At 39.9% G+C, this 21,749-nt stretch overlaps 1 protein-coding gene across 1 annotated transcript in view; it reads right to left on the reverse strand.

The window, feature by feature from the left end:
• The window catches only part of PCP4 (Purkinje cell protein 4), a 54,518-nt gene that overhangs the window by 15,920 nt on the left and 16,849 nt on the right, over positions 1 to 21,749 (reverse strand). Inside the window, exon 2 of the mRNA XM_054166044.1 lies at positions 17,341 to 17,392. Coding sequence (XP_054022019.1) covers positions 17,341 to 17,392 — 52 coding nt within the window. The remainder of the gene's footprint in view (positions 1 to 17,340; positions 17,393 to 21,749) is intronic.

Here is a 21,749-nt window from a genome sequence, read left to right on the forward strand (position 1 = left end):
TGGGTTTTGGTTTGGTTTGGGGGGTGTGGTGTTTGGCGCTTTGGGGCTTTTCAGTAGTTTGGGGGATTCTTTGTTTTGGTTGGATTATTTTGGATTAATTTGTTTTGGTTGGGGTTTCATTGTCATTTGGGGTTTCTGTCTTTTTTCTTGTCCGTATTTTAATTTTTTGGTTTTGGTGGGGGTGGTTTTGTCTGACTGGGTTGGGTTTGGGCATTTTTAAATAAAAGGATTAGGAGTGGGTGTTGATCCTTCATCTCAAGCTCAATTACAACAAAAACCCAAACCAAACCTAAACACCAAACCACAACCCACAACAAAACAAACACCAACCAAACTAAAACAAACAAAACCATACACACCCTAACACAGTAAATCTCAGCAAGGCTCAAAAATACATCCTTTGCTACAGATTTATGGTAAATGTTTGGTATCCTTAGAGATTTGCATCTCCCTGAAAGTCAAAAGGTGCTGGAGGCTGCAGCTGTTAAACACAAAATGCCTTAAATACAAAAACCACAAATATATCTTAAACCAAAACAAATACACAAGCTTAATGATGTGAGGTTGTCTGGAAGAACAGAAGGGTTCCTATTCATTCTTTGTTTTCACTGCACTAAGTTTTCCCCTGATGCCTTTCAGCAATGGCTATTTAAAACCAATTTTATCGGGAAGAGTGGGCATTGATTTAGTGAAGTGCTGCAACTGCAGTTAGAGTTACTAAACCCAGCGCCAGGTATAGACATCAAATAGACATGACATGACTACTTGACATGAAACTCTGAGATTAGAGAACAAAGGTTTCCCTCCTGCTTCAGTTGTATACTTATAACATACACACAAGCTATGTTAAAATAGTTAAGTCGCAAAAAATAGCAAATGACCAACAACACTGGTATCATCATGCAATTAATTCAGCTGATGTTCCAGAATTCCAGAGAATCCTGTTTCAAAATCTTGACATTGCAACTTTCAGTCTTAGGGCCATGCTACATTTCCCAGATTTAAAGAAAAACAATAATAGTATTTTCTGCTACAACATATGGACACCCACATTGCTCTCAGCATGGCTGCTTGGAACTGTTCGATCCACCACATAGACCTCTTGTTTTAATGAGGTAACTCATAGTGGTAGAAGGCTGCTGTCCTCTACTTGAATCAGCTGGAAATGGGATGAGCTGCATATATTGCCGGTGGGTTTCATACTGCTGACAGGAAAGGAACAATGAGACAATGGATGAAGGTATAAGCTGCAGGTTCAGGGACTTCATTGCTTGTTGATGCCTTCAGATGCAGTGGCTATTTCTGTTCCACTTCATCTGTATAAACTCAGAGCTAGCCCCTCCTCTTTGACAGTTTAGATTCTAATCATGGTTCCTAGTGCCCTCAACAATGCTAGCTCTGTATTTGCCTAGTCCTAGTCCCCAAACTTACCAAGGCATCCCCTAACCTCAGAATTCCACCTCAGCCCCATCCCACACAAGTTGGATACTGCTCTCCTCTCCTTTTCTCATCCCAAGTTATATTCCACCCTTGCAGTCCAAGCTTCCATTCAGAAGTATCAAACCCTCCCTAATATTCTAGAGTTGTAGTTTCTTGATGAGACTTACTCAACTCCTTTGTCATTCCACCCTTTAACCTCCCTGCACCAGCTTCTGTGACCATCTGGCTCCAAGGAAAGAGGTACATTTCCTCCTAAGCAGTCAGAGTTTCTTGGGAACACAGAAGGGGCACTGTCAAGCTTTTAGTTTCAGTCCCTGGCCAAAGCATAACTTAGAGAAGTATGTAGCAGCAGTTAAAGAAAACTATATTTTCCTTAAGCTTTGCAAAGATGTTGTTGGTTTGTTTTAATGCTTACTGTTTGGCTTGGTGATGTTTAGTTTTCATTTAAAAAAATAAATTAACTGCTTCACTGAACACATGCAAGCATACGACTTCTCTTTCTAAACATTTATAACTTGGCCAGTTTTGAACACAGAAAAGTCACATCCCAGATGGCAAATCTTATGTTTCTGTTTAAAATGACAAAGGCTCAAAACAGTGAAAAGGCCACTAGAAATTGTTTTTAATTGCTAGTCATGCTAGCATTTTGTTCAGACTTCATTTTTGGAAACAGCTGGAATGACTCTGCTGAACTCTTCCAAAATAATTCTGCTGGAGGCAAGCAATCAGCATGACAAATTTCAGACTAGGCAATTGGATTTTGGCAAGGCTGTGCACAACTGAAAAGGGAGCTTTTAACCAGCAGAGTTCAACAGCTTTGTTAGTTGGCCTTGCCACCAGTCCACATTATAATAAACAAAATAAGTGTATATAATAGGAGTAAAAGAATGTAAACGAAATTAAAAGTTATGAATAGCTGGGAAATCTTCAAAGGGGTCCAAAAAAAACCCAACAAGGAATGTGAATCTTCCTGCACTGATGTTTTCAGGTTTTTCTAAGTTTTAATCTTTTAACCTCAAGGAAGAAAAAAAAGGATAAAAACATAAAACCCCACACACCACCAAAACAACACCACCAGCAAAAAAAAACCCACCCAAAAAAACCCCCAAGCAGTTGAGTCACTTAAGATGATTACACTGAAGACAAAAATTAATCAAAGCTCTTATACATTCTGTATTCGAGCACTTCTCTAGCACTTAACTCTGCTACTCATTTAACACTTCTCTAGAAAACATTTTCCCCTGTGGGAATTTAAGATTTTACAAGCACTTTTTAAGTTCTGTTTGGATTTACTTACCTGTCAGATTGTCGATAAATCTGATCAGAAACAGCATCTTAGCTGACACACATGGCTGACCAACCTCAGGTCACTATTCTAGCCCACAGTTCACTAATCTGTATAGACCCATTTTTACTTCCCCTGTTTCTGAGGATTACAAGCCCCATAAGCTTACAAGTTTAGCATCTACAAGAAGGACTAGAAATTGCATGTATTTCCTCTCTGTCAGAAAACACAAGCAGGGTTATTGCAATGAAGGATGTAGGTTAGGCATTAAATTCCTAACTGGCATGGCAAGTGTTTGGGCATATGCAGGATGCAGTATACCACACACCACAGAAATAGTCCCCGTCACAATAAAACCCACCTCATCTTTTTCAATGCTCAAATTTTAGACCTGAATGTAAACAGAACCAATTAAATATTTGTCTTCTCTTTTGCTCTAGAAATTCAATATTTGTTCCTTCCTTCTCAGGCTAATAAGGCACACAGAGAGAACAATCAAAAGCCTTCTTGTTTCCAATACCTCCATTTTGAAGACTGCTTTGTCTCTTAAATGTGGTGCTCTTCTTCCAGATGCTTCTTTGCTGTCTACTCACCTGGCCCTTGCTTAAATCTAATCTGGGAAACAGTAAACATTTTGTGAAACTGGAAAGAAACTAAAGACTTTGGGTTAGGGTCTAGCATGACTTCAAGTTATAGCATTAGTCAGTAACCTTCTTTTGGTGAATATATATTGTTACTAAGACTCAGAACAGAGGTTTGCCTAGCAAAATAAGGAGGGAATCTTAGGCAGTTAAAGGGAGAAGTAGCTCTTGATCTAGCTGCGCTGAATTCCCTAGAGAAAGAGAAAGAATGAGGAGTGAGACAGAAACACACCATGAGGGAGACAGCAAGAAAGTCACCATCCCTGAAGGCATTCGAAAAATGCATAGACATGGAACATCGTGACACAATTTAGTGGGTGTGGAGGTGCTGGGTTGATGATTGAACTTGATGACCTTAATGATTCTGTAAAAACAATCCAGAGCATAAACTGCTCATGGAAAAGATGAAAAACATCAGCTTTTATGAAGATTGCAAGAAAGTAAAGCACAAGTAACTCAACCCATCGTAACAGCCTGACCTGCCTAGGAGAGAGCACCAGTAACTTGGAATCACACCAGAGCATCCTATGCTTCACCCAGCCCTCAAGAGCACACTGTGAGAATAAGGGGTCTCAGGGGCAAAAAACTATTTACTGGTACAAGACAATGACTAGTTAAAAGCTATACTGAATGCCTCCTGGGCTTGCATACACCAGCAGAAATTGCTACCAGAATAGCTATGGCAACCTGTACCAACTGAGCCTCAGTTTTCTGCTGCTTCTCTCTGCAGCCTCTTCTGACTAGCAAGAACCAGAGCAATTTTATTTATTTTTTTAACCAACACAGATCAGACTTTCTCCTGAAGCAAGCCACTGGGGCAGTAGAACACTGGTTTTGAACTGCCTGAATTGAAAGTCTGCATTGCATTTTGTTTTGTGTTCTGGCATGCTTGGTCAAGCTTATCAGATGTTTTGTCACTTTCAGACAGCATCACTTACAACAACAAAAGGTATCCCAGGCCCTGGAAGAGGAGAGCTGCATCTCTAGGCTGGATCACTCAATATCTCAGCAAATACACTGAAATGCTAAGCTGTGATTAACAGAAGTGGAATCTATATTCAGCCTCTTGCTGCTAGGCCAGAAACCTCACAAACACAGCAGAACAGAAGCACCTATTTCTCTCTCAGCTAAGGTTAATTAGATGCTAGTTTCTATGCGTTCAGTCAGGAGATCTGCCCCTAAATATACTTTGTGGTGCCACATAATCCTGGAGTAAACTATTTACAGGCATAGGAAATTAACATGATGCCCTAAGAGTCATGTGAAGCTTGCAGCTAGGGTCAGATTTATGGCAGTTAACGTTTCAAGTAAATGTGGATCTATGTATACTTTTTAGAGGAAACACTCAATAACTTCTTAGTGATCTTGCATAGTATCCACTCCAAAAATAATGGCAGTTGTGGGTGTGCTTATATTTAGGTTCGTTAAAATTGAAACTTAGAACCAAATGGAGTAGGAGTTAGGAGCTCACACAAGGAGATATACCGGGGAGAAATTACAAACCAGCACCTTCCCTCTCTGCGGTTTTCTTCGCTGATTTTGTGTGCAGCATCTTCTACTGCAAAACCAAAAAGAAATAAAAGAGGGGGCGGGGGGGGGGGGGGAAGTATTCCAATTCCAACTCACTCTGGACCTCAGCCAGCCCATTTAATAGAGAAATGATAATGTAGCAGCAGTAATCTTCTTAAAATGATGAATAAAGACCAAAAATCTATGCTAATTCTGCTGCATCTGAGGACAGCCTCTAGATTGCATTGTTTCAAGGTCTGCCTGTGGTGTGGGAGGAATGAAGGGAATAGCCAAAAACTACAGTTTCTTTTTGAGTTCTTCCACAATGGAATGTTTGGGCTTGGTGGTGTGTTTTTTCCCGAGAACTCCAAAGGACTCCATAGTACGACTCAGTCTCTTGATTTTATGTGGTCACTCATTAAGAAAATATAAATACTTAGAATGAAGTTGTGACCATTTTCTCTGGCATAGGCCATGGTTTCCAAGATTTCCACTGAACTCTCTGGACATGAGAAAAACAGCTCCAAATCTTGCACCTGGACACAGGCCTGTTTGCCAGTGTGCTAAACATACGCAGTATTGTTTACGGAACTTTACTCTCCAGCTTTCTTTCCACTGGAGTATGGCAGAGCTCATTCATTCTCCTGAACTTGATAGAGAAACAAATTTAAACCAAAGGCTTAAGTTTGTCTGAAATGAAACCAAGTGGTGCTGATGGTGATGACTCATGATTGATTGGCAAAGCTTGTGTCTATGTACTCCGCTGACAGCATCCATCACACATTGACAAAAAAGGTCCAAACCCACATGTCTTCCATTTGTTGTCTTATTTTCTTGACTAAAAGAAGCCAGGAATGCTTTTTTCCCAGCTTTCCTAGGCAGATGTGTCCTTTTGACTCCCAGAAGCAGACCTCAAGTGCCACATCCAATCTTCTTTTGAACACCTCCAGGGACGGTAACTCCACCACCTCCCAGGGCAGCACATTCCAGTGGCAAATTACTCTTTCTGTGAAGAACTTTCTCCTCACCTCGAGTCTAAACCTCCCCTGGTGCAGCTTGAGACTGTGTCCTCTTGTTCTGGTGCTGGTTGCCTGGGAGAAGAGACAAACCCCCACCTGTCTACCATCTCCTCTCAGGTAGTTGTAGAGAGCAATGATGTCTCCCCTGAGCCTCCTCTTCTCCAGGCTAAACAATCCCAGCTCCCTCAGCCTCTCCTCACAGGGCTTGTGCTCGAGGCCCCTCCCCAGACTCATTGCCCTTCTCTGGACACGTTCAAGTGTCTCAATGTCCTTCTTAAATTGAGGGGCCCAGAACTGGACACAGTACTCAAGGTGTGGTCTAACCAGTGCTGAGTACAGGGGCATAATGACTTCCCTGCTCCTGCTGGCCACACTATTTCTGATGCAGGTCAGGATGCCATTGGCCTTCTTGGCCACCTGGGCACACTGCTGGCTCATGTTCAGCCAGCTATCAACCAGTACCCCAAGGTCCCTTTCTGCCTGGCTGCTCTCCAGCCACTCTGATCCCAGCCTGTAGCACTGCATGGGGTTTTTGTGGCCAAAGTGCAGCACCCGGCACTTGGACTTGTTAAATGACATCATTTGGACTCTGCCCATCTCTACAGCCTGTCAAGGTCCCTCTGCAGAGCTCTCTTACTCTCTAACAGATCAACACCTGCTCCCAACTTGGTGTCATCTGCAAACTTATGAATGGTGGACTCAATCCCCTTGTCTAGATCATCAGTAAAGATATTGAACAGGATTGGGCCCAACACTGATCCCTGGGGCACACCACTTCTGACTGGCTGCCAGCTGGATGTGGCACCATTTACCACCACTCTCTGGCCCTCCAGCCAGTTCCTAACCCAGCACAGAGTGCTGCTGTCCAAGCCACTGGCTGCCAGCTTGGTCAGGAGTTTGCTGTGGGGAACAGTGTCCATAGCTGATTCTTGCTTCCTGTCAGACACGTGGGTCAGAAACTCTCTGCAATGTCCATAGGGACCTGAAATTCTTAAGGTGTTACCAATTTTAATGAGAATGAAATTATTTTATAATGTAGAATTTTATTTTAAATTATTTTATGAACATTGAAACAGAAAGTTACCAGCAAAATCATTTACATGCAATACTGCAGCACTGTTTAGCTAAAGAGTCTTAATAAAGCAGGGAAAAAGAGTAAGTCCTTAAAAAAAAAACCCAACCAACTACAAAAGTAAAGTCTAATCTAAGCTTCAAACTATAAAACACTCAAGTCACAATGCATTGGAAGATAATGGATCGCCCCTGTACAATAGAACTAAAGATGTTCAACTGAAAGACTCTGTCCTAAATGTTGTGTTTGAAAGAGAGCTGTTGCAACACATTCCAAGAAAAGAGCACTTCTGGTGAACCTATGAAAGCAGAAATAGCCGAGAGTAAAATGGCCATTGGTAATCCAAAAGGCCATCTCTCAGCTGTCTGGCTATCAGTGTGAGATCTGTAACTTAGATTAGAAGCTGCAGATCCAGGATAGTTACTGTTGGATTAGTGCAGACATAATGAATTCCAAAATCCTGTAATAATGTATTCCTTTCCTGGCTATTAGCCTGGATTTTAATTAGTTTGTGCTAATGAATACATTTGTACATGTCCATTTTTTATTGGCAGCTTTTAGAGGAGCTAGTAAATTGGTCGCTGTGGAGTGCCAGTGTTTCACTAAAACCTACCAAATAATTAATACTTTCTCCACCCAGAGTCAACCAGCAGTCTCAGGGGCTTTTAGGTATAAGTAGAATGAAATATGACATACTCAAAACAGAGTTAGAGTACTCATTCATCAACTATGATTAAATGATATTACTGTGAGACCCTAGAAAAGTGCTGAGAGAGTACTTCCATTCTCTGGACTGCACAATATCTCCCAGGAGCTGCCAGAGCACCCTGCCTCATTTTCCAGATGCTTGATATGCCTTTGCCAGATCCAGTATTATCTAAATTTCTCCTTTTCTTCAGAATTCTTCCTTGGAAAATAAAATGTATTTTTCTTAGGCCTTCCTATTTGTAACCCATTGTGGTCTGAGGAAAAAGTGTGCTCAGATGAAAGTCATTGTTTTCATCTCAGCCAGTAGCCTAGCTAACAAAGACTTCAAGCTAGGAAACATTTCTGTGTTTTCACATCCATGTTTCCATAGAGAAAACATCTGGAAAAGCTGACATGAGACAGTACCAAATAAGGATGGAGATGTTTGAGATGGAATTAAGGAGAAATTAAAAACCCAGGTCCAAACCCAACATTCTAAAACACCTTGTTAGAGCATTCATTCAACTCCAAAGATAGAAATTACAGACTCTCATTCTTGTATTACCCACAAGTTCCTCATCCTTGATAGATCTGAGGAAATCAGATGTTTCATACTTAAATCAGTTTAGGATCTATAAACATCAGGCTATCCAGAGAAGCTCAATCTGATAAGCATCATGTCACAAAAGAATCCACTTTTCTCTGTTGATAATAAATAGAGCTTTAGATCTCTCATGACAGCTTACATTGATACAGCCAGGCAGGAGGAATTGCACTCCTAATCTGCAAAGAAGGATAGAGTCTGCTATTAACAGCTCCCGTTCAACGTAGGAACCCAAGACACACATGGGTATGAGACACAGGTTGGACTTGATAATCTCTGAGGTCTTTTCCAACCTTATTGATTCTATGATTCTATGGGCTGAAGTCCCACTTTGAGATACACTTCTCTTACACTGTACAGGCAACCTAGACACTTTACATAAACCTTCTGAAATCCACTCTGAGCACTGAGTCTGAAGGTGCAATTTTGAGCTGGTTCATGCTGCAGCATCTAATTTCTTTTTGCAGTCTTAACCTCTCTCTGTTCTTGTCACTAGTTCAGCTAAGGACTAAATTTTAATCAAGTCTGCAACACTCCTGCTGTTCTAAATTCTGGTGCCTGCTTACACAAGGGAGGTTGATAACACCAAATTGCAGGCTAATTTTGGAGCATCAAGCTAAGTGTATTAAGACAGCTGTGTGCTATAAATTAGAGTCTTAAAAACTTTAAGAAAAAAATTATTATTCATTTACCAAATTACTAACATACACAGAACACTTTTAAGCAGAAAATCATCTTGATTTCATTTACAAATCTTTTCTGGAAAAGAAAAACAGAATTAAAGAGCAGTCCAGTGTATGAAGGCAGGCAGATCGCACGTACAGCCAAAAAAGTGACGTTGCTACAACATCCTGTTAACCACTATCATGCATTGATTGGGTTCCTCCTTCATTTGTCACCTCAAATAAATAAATAAAAATGCAGCTGAGCTATATCCACCTCTTGTAGGCTTTTAATCATCTGTTGTTAGTTTCTGGGAACACAGATGGATAGATCTACAACTTGTGCAAGTCAGCCCAGCTCCGTGGAGTTCCAGGGTAAATACACAAGCTTACATAATGCCATTGACTCTAGTCTTGATGCAGCCCCAAAAGATCCTTGATGATGTAGGCACAGATTTATTTCAGAAGTTACTTTTCCTAGGGTTATCAAGAGATTGGCTTGACCTTTGCCCTTTGTTTAGGTTCCTGCTAGCAGCAAAGCAGAACTAAGCATCCCTCTTCTCAGAGTATTTATAACAACAGTTTAAAATGAATGCACATTTGTGGAAGCAAACTAGTGGAAGCTACATGCCAGTCATGGAAAAAGTCTCATTCTCCATGCTGCATAGTCAAGGAGCACATTAACAAGGAGTAGCTGCCAGCTAAGGGCAAAAAAATAGAAATCAGAAAGACCAAACTTAGAGTATAACAGGCCACACTCAATGGAAATACAAAATAAACCCCAAAACCTCAAGGACAAAGGAGCACATGAAGATCATTGTGGGTATCCTGAAGTGGCTTGGGTCTCAGACTTAAATGTTGTTCTTTCTACCTTTAGTTTTACAGACTCCATTCTTCCAGGCAAATAATTTCACTGCTCCTCCATGCTATCACCAAACCTGGTTTGCCTGACAGCACAGCAAGCATTCAAGGAGATGCACACCATCTAATAGGGCTGCAACTCATAATGATTTCCTTGGGTTCCTTCTAATACTGCAGGAACACTGACGTTCTAATTTCTACCTCCTGCAAAGGTACAGTAGTATACAAGCAAACATACTCCTATAATGTGTGCATTTCTCCCATTTTTAGAAATTCAGCTGAATTTTTGAGTGAAATCAGCTTGAGAGCATCACATGTAAGCAGGGCACACGAGCTTCCCCAGCTGTATGCAGGCAGCATGTGCAAAACAAAGATCCCATAAACTAGTCAAGTTATTCTCATAGCAAGCTGGAAAGAAAAAGATGGACTGGAGCAAACATTGTTATTGCTATCTCTATTTTTAAATACTTGGAAGACACCCAGTTACTGTGGTGGTGAAGACCATATAAGTACCTAGACAGATTAATCTGTAGCAGGAACATTAAGTGTAAGGGTTTTTCCATCTCAAAGATACCAGCTAGCTGGGACCTTTTCCTCTAAAGGAAAAGAGAAATAAAAATATGAAATTTTAAACTCACCTTAAAAAGTGAGTTTAAAAAGGTGAAAATGCTCCCCTACAGTTGTTCTTTTCTGCTTTGTTTTTCCCTCCTGTGAGACTTCTGCATTTAATTTGCTCCCTTGCTACTCTTCTATTGGACAGGAAACTATTGTTTTCCTTTCCAGCGCAATCCTAGGAAGGAAGAAATCTAAAAAATGTGAGAAAAAGCTGCATAATTAACATTAGGTATCAACATGTGCATAATGTTGTGGGTTTTGTGTCAGTAGCTAGACTGACTTGGTAGTCATGAGTGTAATTATAAACAATACACAAAATGAAAACTTGCAGAGAATTCCAAAGGCAAGATGTTGGCCAGACCACCTGAGCACTGCTGGCTCTGCTAATTGATGAAACTTAATGCAATGCTTCTTGGTTTGTTTTTACTTTTAAATGCTTCTGCCTGAATATTTTAAAATACAAACTTTCATTACCAGCTGAAGTAATGCACAATAGCAGCAGTAATGCACAGTATCCAATCAGATTCACAGTATCACAGTATCACTAAGGTTGGAAGAGACCTCAAAGATCATCGAGTCCAACCTGTCACCACAGACCTCATGACTAGACCATGGCACCAAGTGCCATGTCCAATCTCCCCTTGAACACCTCCAGGGACGGTGACTCCACCACCTCCCTGGGCAGCCCATTCCAATGACGAACGACTCGCTCAGTGAAGAACTTTCTCCTCACCTCGAGTCTAAACCTTCCCTGGTGCAGCTTGAGACTGTGTCCCCTTGTTCTGGTGCTGATTGCTGGGGAGATCATCAGATAACAGAAGAATAAGAACAGCATCTGCTGTTTTACAAGTATTACTTAAGTTCAGATTAAGTATGTTCATTGTTTTAAATTCCACCATAGTGTCCTCTCCATGAAACCAGATGGCCACTGCACATGTACAGACACATGTGGGGGCAGGTGAAGTTTCAGTACAGAAGGTGTCGACTTTATCTCAAACACACTTCTTTTTTTTCTTTAGAAGTTTTTGTTGGTAGACAAACATCAAAAGTAACTGAAATGAAAAGTCTTCTGAACAATCCTTCATTGTCATCACTGCTCCAAATAAATAAGCACACAGTATTCCTCTCAAGAGGACTTATAGTTATCCCTAGCATCCAGAAATGGAAATTCACCTAGGAGAGGAAATTAAGTTCATGTATAATTCCCCTCCCTTCTTTTCAGCATCCTCTCTTGGGAAGATCTGGGAACAATCTGAAAGCCCTGTTATTAAAGGCTGGATCTGTCTTTAGCTGAGACATGTTGGCTGCCTGAAGGGATGAACAGAGTCCTTGATAAACACAGCAGTCTGGGCAAAAGAAGAGTGATAGGCCAGGCAAGGACCTAAGAGCTATCTATTCGGTTTAATTCTGGGTAACCTTAATGTGTAGCTGTCCCCAAGAAAGTGCCTGAAATGAAACTTAGCAGATAAGGCTGCCTACAGTGGTTTTGCCGTGCCTAGATATGTCTTGAGATGGGATTCATCTAGAACTGTTTACTTTGAATTCTTCTCCTCTCATCTGAAACACTCTCATCTACAGATCATGGTGCTGCAGTCACACAGGATTTTTACACCTTCCTCAGCCTGAGTGATCTTTACACAATCAAACACAAGTTATGTAACTATGCTGAGGGCTCAAACACTTTGGTATTTAGGGTTTGTGAAGGTGTTATATTATTTGATGGTTGCATATAAACCTGTGATGGCTGCATATTAAACTAGAAATGCTGCTGAGGCACAGACTTCCTAATTTAAGAGACAGGGAATGAAGTACAGCAAGTAATTCTCATCTCACTTCCTAAATCCCCTCTAGTACCAGCTAGGTTGTACAAGATATGCAGAGCCCAAGTCTGTACTATAAACTGAAAGAACTGGAAAGAAGACTGTGTGACAGACTGTGAGGTCATATCTATGAAGCTCCACTTTCAAGGGACAAGAGAGTTTTAGGAGAACACCATAGTGACAAGAAGGCAAGGTGATTTTCCTCCTTCTAATATCCAGGAAAACTCAGTTTCATACAATACTCCACATTCTAACTTCTGACTAGTGCTGTGGGGGTAAAATATCAGAAGGAAGTATTCTGAAAGGTTTGGGAGGGTTTTTACATCGATTCAGTACTTTCTTTCTTGCAAGACCCAGTTCATCTTTTGCCATTCAAGCAATATTGGGGGGTGGGAAGAGAAGTGCATAAAGCATTGCAATGCTACAGCTCAGTTACTGTCCTTTCCTGGAACTAAAGAAATGTGACCTCTAGACCCATACAGAGTAAACCATGTTCCATGAGATCCTTTGGATATTTATACAAACTAGCCTTGTGCTCCCTCCCTTTTCCCCTACATGTGAGTTTAGTTGTAGGGCTGTTCCCAAAACCAGTGCATTTTTACATAGTCATTGGAGAATATTAGTGGAAAATTAATTTTGAGTTCTTAAACAGCTATTTATATTAGACCATACTGCAATAATGATCCTGGCCTCTAGCCAGGAATTATAGCTCTATTAAGCAAAGCACTCTGCATAAATAACTACGAAGATGATTATTCACTCTGTTGGACCTACCAAGATTCCTTATTCCTGAGAGCAATGTGCACAGAGTGCAGAATTTCCCACATTCCTTGAGTAAATGAAGTGCGTGAATGGACTGTGCTTAACACTGCAACATGCATGTCCTGAGGAAAGCTTAGCAGAAGGATCTCTATTCTACCATGCATCATTCTTTCACAGTTCTTTACCATTACTGTTGATGCTTTCTGTAAGCATTCAGATGTAAGTGGAGATGACTCCATTTTAGATGCACAAGAATTCACTTTTATTAACTCTGTTCATTTATTGTTATGTAAAGGCATCCTATTATATACTGTATGGAAAGCAGGAAACACAGAGCGCTTATTCTTGTATAGCTTTCTGACCACGCAAAGCAGAGATTGTACACTGGCAGTCTAAATGCTTCAGAATGAGTAGAAACTGAAAAGAGCTTCACTTTTTCAGTACAACTGACTGCATAGACCTAACCCACCATGACATGGAAGTTCATGCAAAACCTGATAATTTTCATTTGACTCAGATCCAGGAAGTCATGTAATTCATCACATGGAAAAAAATATATATGCTTATTATAGATATTCATATTGCTGAATGAAAAATGGGGTATTCCAAGAAAATTAACAAATATGAATTAACCACATGCCTCACTTATTTTCAGTATGTATCAGGAAAATGAGTGATTCTAAATTTGAAGTTAGAAAAAAATGGACTATGTCCAGCAGATTGAGGGAGGTACTCCTCCCCCTCTACTTTGCCCTGGTGAGGTCACACCTGGAATATTGCATCCAGTTTTGGGCTCCCCAGTTCAAGAGGAGCAGGGATCTACTCAAGAGAGTCCAACAGAGAGCTACCAGGATGATTAAGGGACTGGAGCATGTGCCCTATGAGGAGAGGCTGAGACACCTGGGGCTTTTTAGTCTGGAGAAGAGAAGACTGAGAGGGGATTTGATAAATGTTTATAAATATCTGAGGGCTGGGTGTCAAGAGGGAGAGGACAGGCTCTTCTCAGTTGCACCCTGTGATAGGACAAGGGGTAATGGATATAAACTACAATACAGAAGTTTCCACCTCAACATGAGGAGGAACTTCTTCACTGTGAGGGTCACAGAGCACTGGAACAGGCTCCCCAGAGGGGTTGTGGATTCTCCTGCTCTGGAGACTTTCAAGACTCATCTGGATGTGTTCCTGTGAGACCTGTGATAGATTCTATGGTCCTGCTCTGGTTGGACTCAATGATCTTTGAAGGTCCCTCCCAACCCCTAACATCTTGTGATCCTGTGAATAGTAACTCTTTTACGAAGACATTAATCACTATCTGGTTTTGATCATAACCTGTAAAAGAACAAGCTGCCACTTGTTTAAAAGGTCAAGATAGACAAATGTCACCTAGGGCTTGACCAGCATCTACTGAGGCCATTGAAGCTTAACAGCAAAACTCTTAAGTAAAAGTTACTCCAGCATGAGTGGATAAATCCAAGAAGATATGGTGGTATGTATTTTATGAAATATTGTGGAGAGGAATCCTGCCTGCTAGTGGCCTGTATTCTGAAAGAAAAAGGCTCTTTGTCTACCACAAGTTACCAGCAAGCAGTCTGGAAGACTATTCAAGAAGACAGTTAAAGAAAGGTAATTGCTGATGAATGAAGGCTGCACATAGCTACAACAATCCATTCATCAACATGACAACCAGTACAGTTTGTGTGTGGAATTTTCTTCTCCCATTATCACAAACTCTTGTCCTATGGCACATCACTTGTTCAAACTACTGGCTTTTCTGAATCTCAGCCTTTCCCATCGCTCATCCCCTGAGACAGGGGGCTCAAACAAAGCTGCTAGAATGAGACAGTGCAAGCTCAGTAGACATTGGGACTGCACCTGCATTTTGTGTGTGATCAAATCCTCCCCTAGAAAGGAGACCAGCCAAAAGAGACCAGTGCAGTGGTGTTAGGAACTAAAACCAGCTAAGGACATAATGTTGCTAACTAACGAAGGTCAAATAAGTACATGCATTCGTAAGTGTCTACCAAAGCTATCACTACTATAAAAGGAATCTTCAGAGATTTAATATCCTGAAATGCTTTAGTGAAAGCAATGCCATACATGTCATTAATGAGGGAGAGTGCTAATTGCTGTGCTCAGTAGTATTTTCTCCAGTTTTGGGACAGCCCAGAGGTAGGCCCAAAATGCAAGCAATACTTGAACAAATCTTGCCCCATAACAGTATCTCTACTGTGTGAATCAAAACCTCTGGAAACAGCTGAGCATCTTCATTTGTTATTATGGCTACTTTTCAGCAGCTTTTCTTGATCTTGTAATCAAGAACAAAGACAGTGACCAGACCAGTTTGCTTTTGTAAACATTTTCATAACCCAAATTATTTCTTCCTTTTTCTTTTAACAAGATGAACATTTCTCCCTCCTCCCCCCTTTTCACAAAGGGGAAGTTGCCTTTTGACAGGGAAACAAATAGCAGATAACAGCCACAACAGAAATTGAAGATGTGGACATGTTGCAGACTTCTGGTCAAAAAACCATAATGGAGGATTTATATTATGTAGGTTTCTAGCACACCCCAGTTTTCAGAGGAAGAAATCACTTCTGCTTGAGTTCTAACTACAGAGAGCTAATAAGAACAAAGAGTTATACATTTCTGCTTCTTTGATTTAGAATTCAATCTCAGGTTCAATGTTCTGATTCTGCTTTGTTTTCATGCAAGCATGTGGATCAAGGAGATCAGAGGACTCTATTCCATCTCCCCTGCTGCTGCTCTATTTTACATAGGTGACAGGTTTGGGTTATAATTTCATTACAAAAAATAATTGGTATCTATTTGTCTAGGATTAACTGCACATCCATCTGTTTATATTGCACCTAAAGCCATGCTACAGCTGGAATCGTATGTGATTTAATGATGCAGCCCTTTCCACTTAAAATTCCCTTTGAGAAAAAAAGAAATTGCTTTAAAGAGGCTGCAAGATCAGTAAATCTAAGCTAAACTTGACAACAGGACCATTTTACTTGGGAAGAAATTCAAGGCAAATGAGCCCAGTTCATAACATACTCAAAACAGTACAGAGAAAAACATGCTTCCCATGCTGCCTGAATGGCTGACATAATTCTGCTTGCTTTCCTTTCCTGTTAACTTGAGAATGCAAATGGCCTTGCTGTCAGGGTACATTTGTTCCCACTAATTCAAGACACTCTAACAAGCCAAAATATTTATTTCTTCTTCCCCAGCCTAATTTGTGTTCTATCATATTGGGAACACCATCTAGAGATTTCATTTACTGTAACTTTATGCAAACAGCACTTATGGGAAAGTCACCTCACCATAACAGGAAAACTAAGCATAAAGAAGTCTCTTAATGTATTAGGATGTGTTGCCTCAAAGGGCCCTATAATTCTGTTCAGGCCAAATTGTAAAGATCAAAATGTGTATCCAAAATAATTGCTCAGATATCCCATCTCAGAAAAACCATTGGGTTTTCAGAGAGCAAACTTCTCCCTGCTTCTCAGTAGATGGGATTTTATTATTTTAATTAGAACTTGATGACCAAACAGAAGCAGACAGCATATATATATAACTCAATTTTAATCCTGTTCACGAATGTCTACAAACTGATGCTGCCTCATATTTAGCTGGGCATAAAATAAAGCAAATCAAGATGTTTTCCTTGGGAAAAAAAATGTTTCTGATGGTAGCTGTATCTTACTAAAGTTATTATTTGTGCATAAAGCATTTTTACTTCCTATAGGAAATATAATGATGTTTCAGTTAAAAAGTAACTGCTGTTTTCTCAAAAAAATTCAGTCTGACTTTCTTTTCCAATTAGAATTGTTTGTGCTACTTAAGGGGCAGAAATTGGTTCCTGCCAGCATCTTTGCTAAAGTCTGAGAAATACAATGACTCATCCCTTAAAGCAATGGAGCATGAGCCCAGCTTTGCTCATGTAAAAGCCTATCCAACAAAGTCCCCCCATGTGAGTTGCTCTGTCCATAACCTATCTCCAGCAACATTCAAACAAGCTCCAAGCAAGTGGTTTCTAACTTTGGTATTTTATTTATGGGCCTAATATTAGGTGAGATGAATCAGACCGCAGAAACTGTTTTTGAGCAAGTCCTGTGCAATTTGCCTATTCTTGCTCATCTCCATTCACATGGCAGCTGCTTAACCTAGTCTTTGGGTGTCCTTATCACATATACCTAACACTATCTTTTTCTAGTGTCACTTGGTTTACCATAGTACAGGCTCAGAATCCAGTCTCTACTTTAATAGAAGATTGCTATCTGTCATATGTCATTGCAGGAAGATATTTTGGCTCAACTTGACTCAATAATCTTCATCAAGAAACACAGTCTACCCTTACCATTCTCACCAGGCGTCTTGTCTTTTCCATTTGTAGCTCCGGCTCCTTGTCTCTATTAGGGAAAATAAAAACAAAACAATTGGTTAGAATGAACTTGAATCTGCCTTTTTGCCTTGGAATTACTAGCAGTTACAGCCTGATCTTTCCTTGATACCTTGAATAGTCATTCATCCTTTTGGAATGTGCCTCTGAAACACAACCAGTCAGAACAGAAATGCTTTTTAGCCATTTGGGTAGATGTATAACTATGTGTACAACTGGATATAATTATCGTATTAGTGATGGGATGTGTAATCAAGTTTCCAGCAGAGCAAGGGTATGAGCTACAGCAGAACACCCTGCTGTCTCCATTTCCATGATTCTTCTGAGCTGGCTTTCAACAGAAAACTCACCTTTCCACTTTGGCCATGTGTGACTTTCCCAGATTTAATCCACCCTGCAAAGTAACGTGTGGCAAACACCAAACAGTCCAACTAAATGTTCACAGTGGTAGGACTGCATTACTGCAGTTATACTGCTAGGTAGCTTACAAATGTTTGCTCTATGGAAATTATGGTGGATTTCCACAGAAAGCACGCCACAGGTGGAATTGTGATACTTCAGCAAGGATGGCAAAACTGGCATATCTTATGCAAAAACACAATTGTGTGTAGTACTGAAACAGGCTAAAGAATTCATCCTTTAGATGTTAAAAACTAGGAGTATTAAACTGAGTGAATAAATCCAGCTGCATTCAGCCATCAGCAGCACCATATCCCCACGCATCAGTAAACAGCACTGCTAATAAAATGATTTGTACCAAAATATTGATTCTCTTACGAAAATTCATGCAGGCATACTTGTCTAAATGTATTTACTCTTGAATATCTGGTTAAAATCTTCTCTACTGCTCTGGTTTCTATCAGCACAGCAATGGTATTTTCAGGGTATTCTGTCTATGCGGAGCTAATCATGATGTAAATACAAAATCTTCATATGTACTCTTGGCTCTTATTATAGAAACCAGAGAGGAAAACAAAGGTCTTCAGACCCTTCAGGAGAATGCAGAAGAGCTACTATGATCTATCAAGCACCCACATGCCAGTGATGGTGCATCTTATCTTCTCTGTGATAGACTTCAGTGCATATAACTCTGCTCTACTGGCTGTACTTCATCTCCTGTACAATGAGATAGACTATCCCTAGCAAAAGCAACTGAGTCTCTAACAACAGCTACACTCTCCACATATGATAGAAATATATTTGTTTCTCCCTGGAGCCTCAAGGCTAAGACAGGAGAGAATACTTGGCCAATAACAAAGAAAGAGATTCTGAAAGGAGGAATATTTTTTTCACAAAAGCAGAAGTTACCAACAGCCAGAAATGAATTCAATATACTCAGTGACCAGTTCTGCTAAAGATAAACCTTTTTGTGAAGTTTGATTAATATTTCCATATTTCAATACACTTTTGAAAATAGATTTTAGTGCTAATTTACTGGGACCTCCAAAAAAAAAGCCAAAATACGGATCTTTTCCAGTCTATAAAAAGGAAAGTATATTGCTTTTTAAATCTCCTATTTTTAAAAGCTTTTCCAAGTTGTCTTATTTCCTGAGTGTTTCACGCTGTGCTACTTAGCCTTTATGAAATCTTCTCTTTCCTCCCTAGACTATACCTGTCAAGTTTGGTCTGCTATTGATGGAATGCTAGAATATGGATTCACACATTTGTTTCGTGTCTCAGGATGCCCCCTCAGGGAGATAGGAAAGTTGTAAAAGAAAACAAATCAAAACTTGGCTTTGGTCAATGAAGACTTCCATACACATGAGGTCAAGATCTTTTTCTACAAGTCTGAAATCAGTTTAAGTATTCTATAGCCTTACATTTGATTGGTGACCATTGGACATGCACAGAATGATGCCTGGAAGTCTGCCAGGTGAGATTTTGATAGTCTCTCCTTCAGTGATATACATATTTTGATCTATAAGCACTGTGTTATCTTCCAAGTGAGTGCAATGGATTTGAAAGTGAAAATAAGATTCTCATTAGCAAGGCACTGAAACTTACAAAAAAACCCCATATACAATGTGGTCATCCATCTGCAAAGCCTTCAGCCTTTTATTTCAATACATTTGATGGACCTAATTTTTAAAACATTTTCAAGATGCTGGACCTTCTTGTTTTTTTCATTCACCTCTCACAATGCTACCACAGGCTGCAAAACAAAGCTTTGCTTTTTAATGACCTCCAGAATACAAGAGCAGTGCACATCAGGAGTCACAAGGGATATTTTCAAGTAGAATAGAATAGAATAGAATTAACCAGGTTGGAAAAGAACTTTGAGCTCATCGAGTCCAACCTATCACCCAACATTATCTCATCAACTAAACCATGGCACCAAGCGCCCCATCCAGTAGCAATGGATGTAAACACTCCAAAAGCTATAAAACAAATTGAAGTAGATTAAATAGAAGAGAAACAATATTAATTTCTGGGATTTGTTTTTAAGCAGAAAGTCCAAGTTGTTTGCGCTATTTGAGAAGATATCTGATGCTTTCTATTTCCTATAACTTGTAGCCTGCTTCCTTCATTCAAAGATTGCTTCTCAAATTCCTCAGCATTTTCTAAGGCAAGCAGTACGACAGCATTGAATAAACTCTCCACCAGGCATTGAAGAAGAGACATCATAGCCAAAATGAACATGAGTGCAAAACCGTAATGATTATACAGTAAAACAGGATAAACAGTTTTGTTGCCATGTTGCGTAGGAGGAAACATAGTTTATGACCACTTGAGGCTATATCAATTTTTAACTCACTGGTTTTAGAGAACATCAAAGGCACATCATTAAAAACATCTCCAAAAAATCAAAGTCACTCCCAATTTGTCAGAAGAGGAAGGAAAAAGGACCACTGTCATATGCAGAAAATCCCAGTAGGAGGAGGACAGGTTTACTTTCCTGTTAAATTCTCAGTGCTACACATATCAGCTAGTTAATGCAATATGAAAAACTCTACTAAATTAATCCCCTAGGTGTACAAACTAAGGTCAAAAGTGAATTTGCAGCCTAGAGGATTTTTCAAGAAGAATGTTAAATTACTGCAGCAGCTTTTCTACTCATTCTTCTAAACCCTCCTGCACCCTCAAGCCTAATTTTTGCTTTTAATCTTACATTCTGTTCTTGTCTTGAAATAGCCTGACCTTTTCAGTTTTGCTTCCAATTAGCACTTCAGTGTTTGGGAGCTTAGCCAGGTGTTGATTACAGAATTTCTGGGGGCAAAGGGGTTGTTTGTTTTTCAATGAGCTACAGAAAACCCAAAATCAGGGACATGAAACTGACAGAAAATTCTGACAAATGGGCCCTTGTGGTAATGACATTATGCTGCTGCTTCATCTCAGTGCAGGGCCAACCAGGTGCAGCAGGCTGCATCCCCGTAAAGCAGTGTGGCTGCAGATTTTCAAAGGTATATCTTTCTACGCTGAAGAATGAAAGAGCACCCAAGAGTAAAATTAAGAGAATAAAAACAGTGGGAAGTTTTTGTAAAGTGAACAGCAGAGTCAGTGTAGACTTGACTCAGGACAAAAATAATTAATAATTTCATTGACACACATGAAATGTAATTAGGATGCTCTGTACTTATCGACAAGAGGAACAGCGCTGAAGTCTGTGCCTTGGTTTGCTATCAGGTCCATCCCTAACAAAAGGCAGAAGAACATACATGTTGCTACAATGCAGCACAAAAATGGCTGTCAGTCTGCCAGCTGTGAGCCAAGCAAGCCTTTATTCTCCGCTACTATCTGTTCTCCATACAAAGTTTTCCTCTGTGAAAGATAGAAATTGAATCAAGCTGAAGTATTTGACAAGTGCCTTACTTTTCATAGCCTTCTGCCTTAAACAGTTCAAATGCTTGGGCCTTAAAAAAAATATATTGAAAAACCCCATTTTAGAAATGTATAAAGTTTATAACTCTTCTGCAGATAAAAAGGTCACTGTAAATATCTGCTCAAGGACTTTCCATGTATTCCAAAGACAGCTTCCTAGGCAACAGCAGAGTCATGAGATACAGATATTTCAACCTGCTGTTTCTCAGGACTAAGTACTTCTTGCATAGTTCCTCAAATTAGGACAATTAGGTTTAATTTCATCCAGGAACAGCATAAAGTTCTTACAAGCTGACCTTTATTTAGTGTTGATCTTTGAAGATACTGAGAGTTTTAAACTACAGAAGAGAGCTTCAACTGAGGCTCATTAGATTATAGGCAAATCCCAAAGCATACTTATTATATAACCATTACTGCCTGAGGGTTCATAGTACTTTTTTTTGTTCAGTTCCCTGCAAGTAGAATTTTGAGGAATGCTCATCATCCACACTTAACAAGTACACCTCCCATAATCTAAAGAATTAGAGAAATCTGGATTAAAAAAATAC

Source organism: Dryobates pubescens, chromosome 12 (assembly GCF_014839835.1).
Source record: "Dryobates pubescens isolate bDryPub1 chromosome 12, bDryPub1.pri, whole genome shotgun sequence".
NCBI lineage: Eukaryota > Metazoa > Chordata > Aves > Piciformes > Picidae > Dryobates > Dryobates pubescens.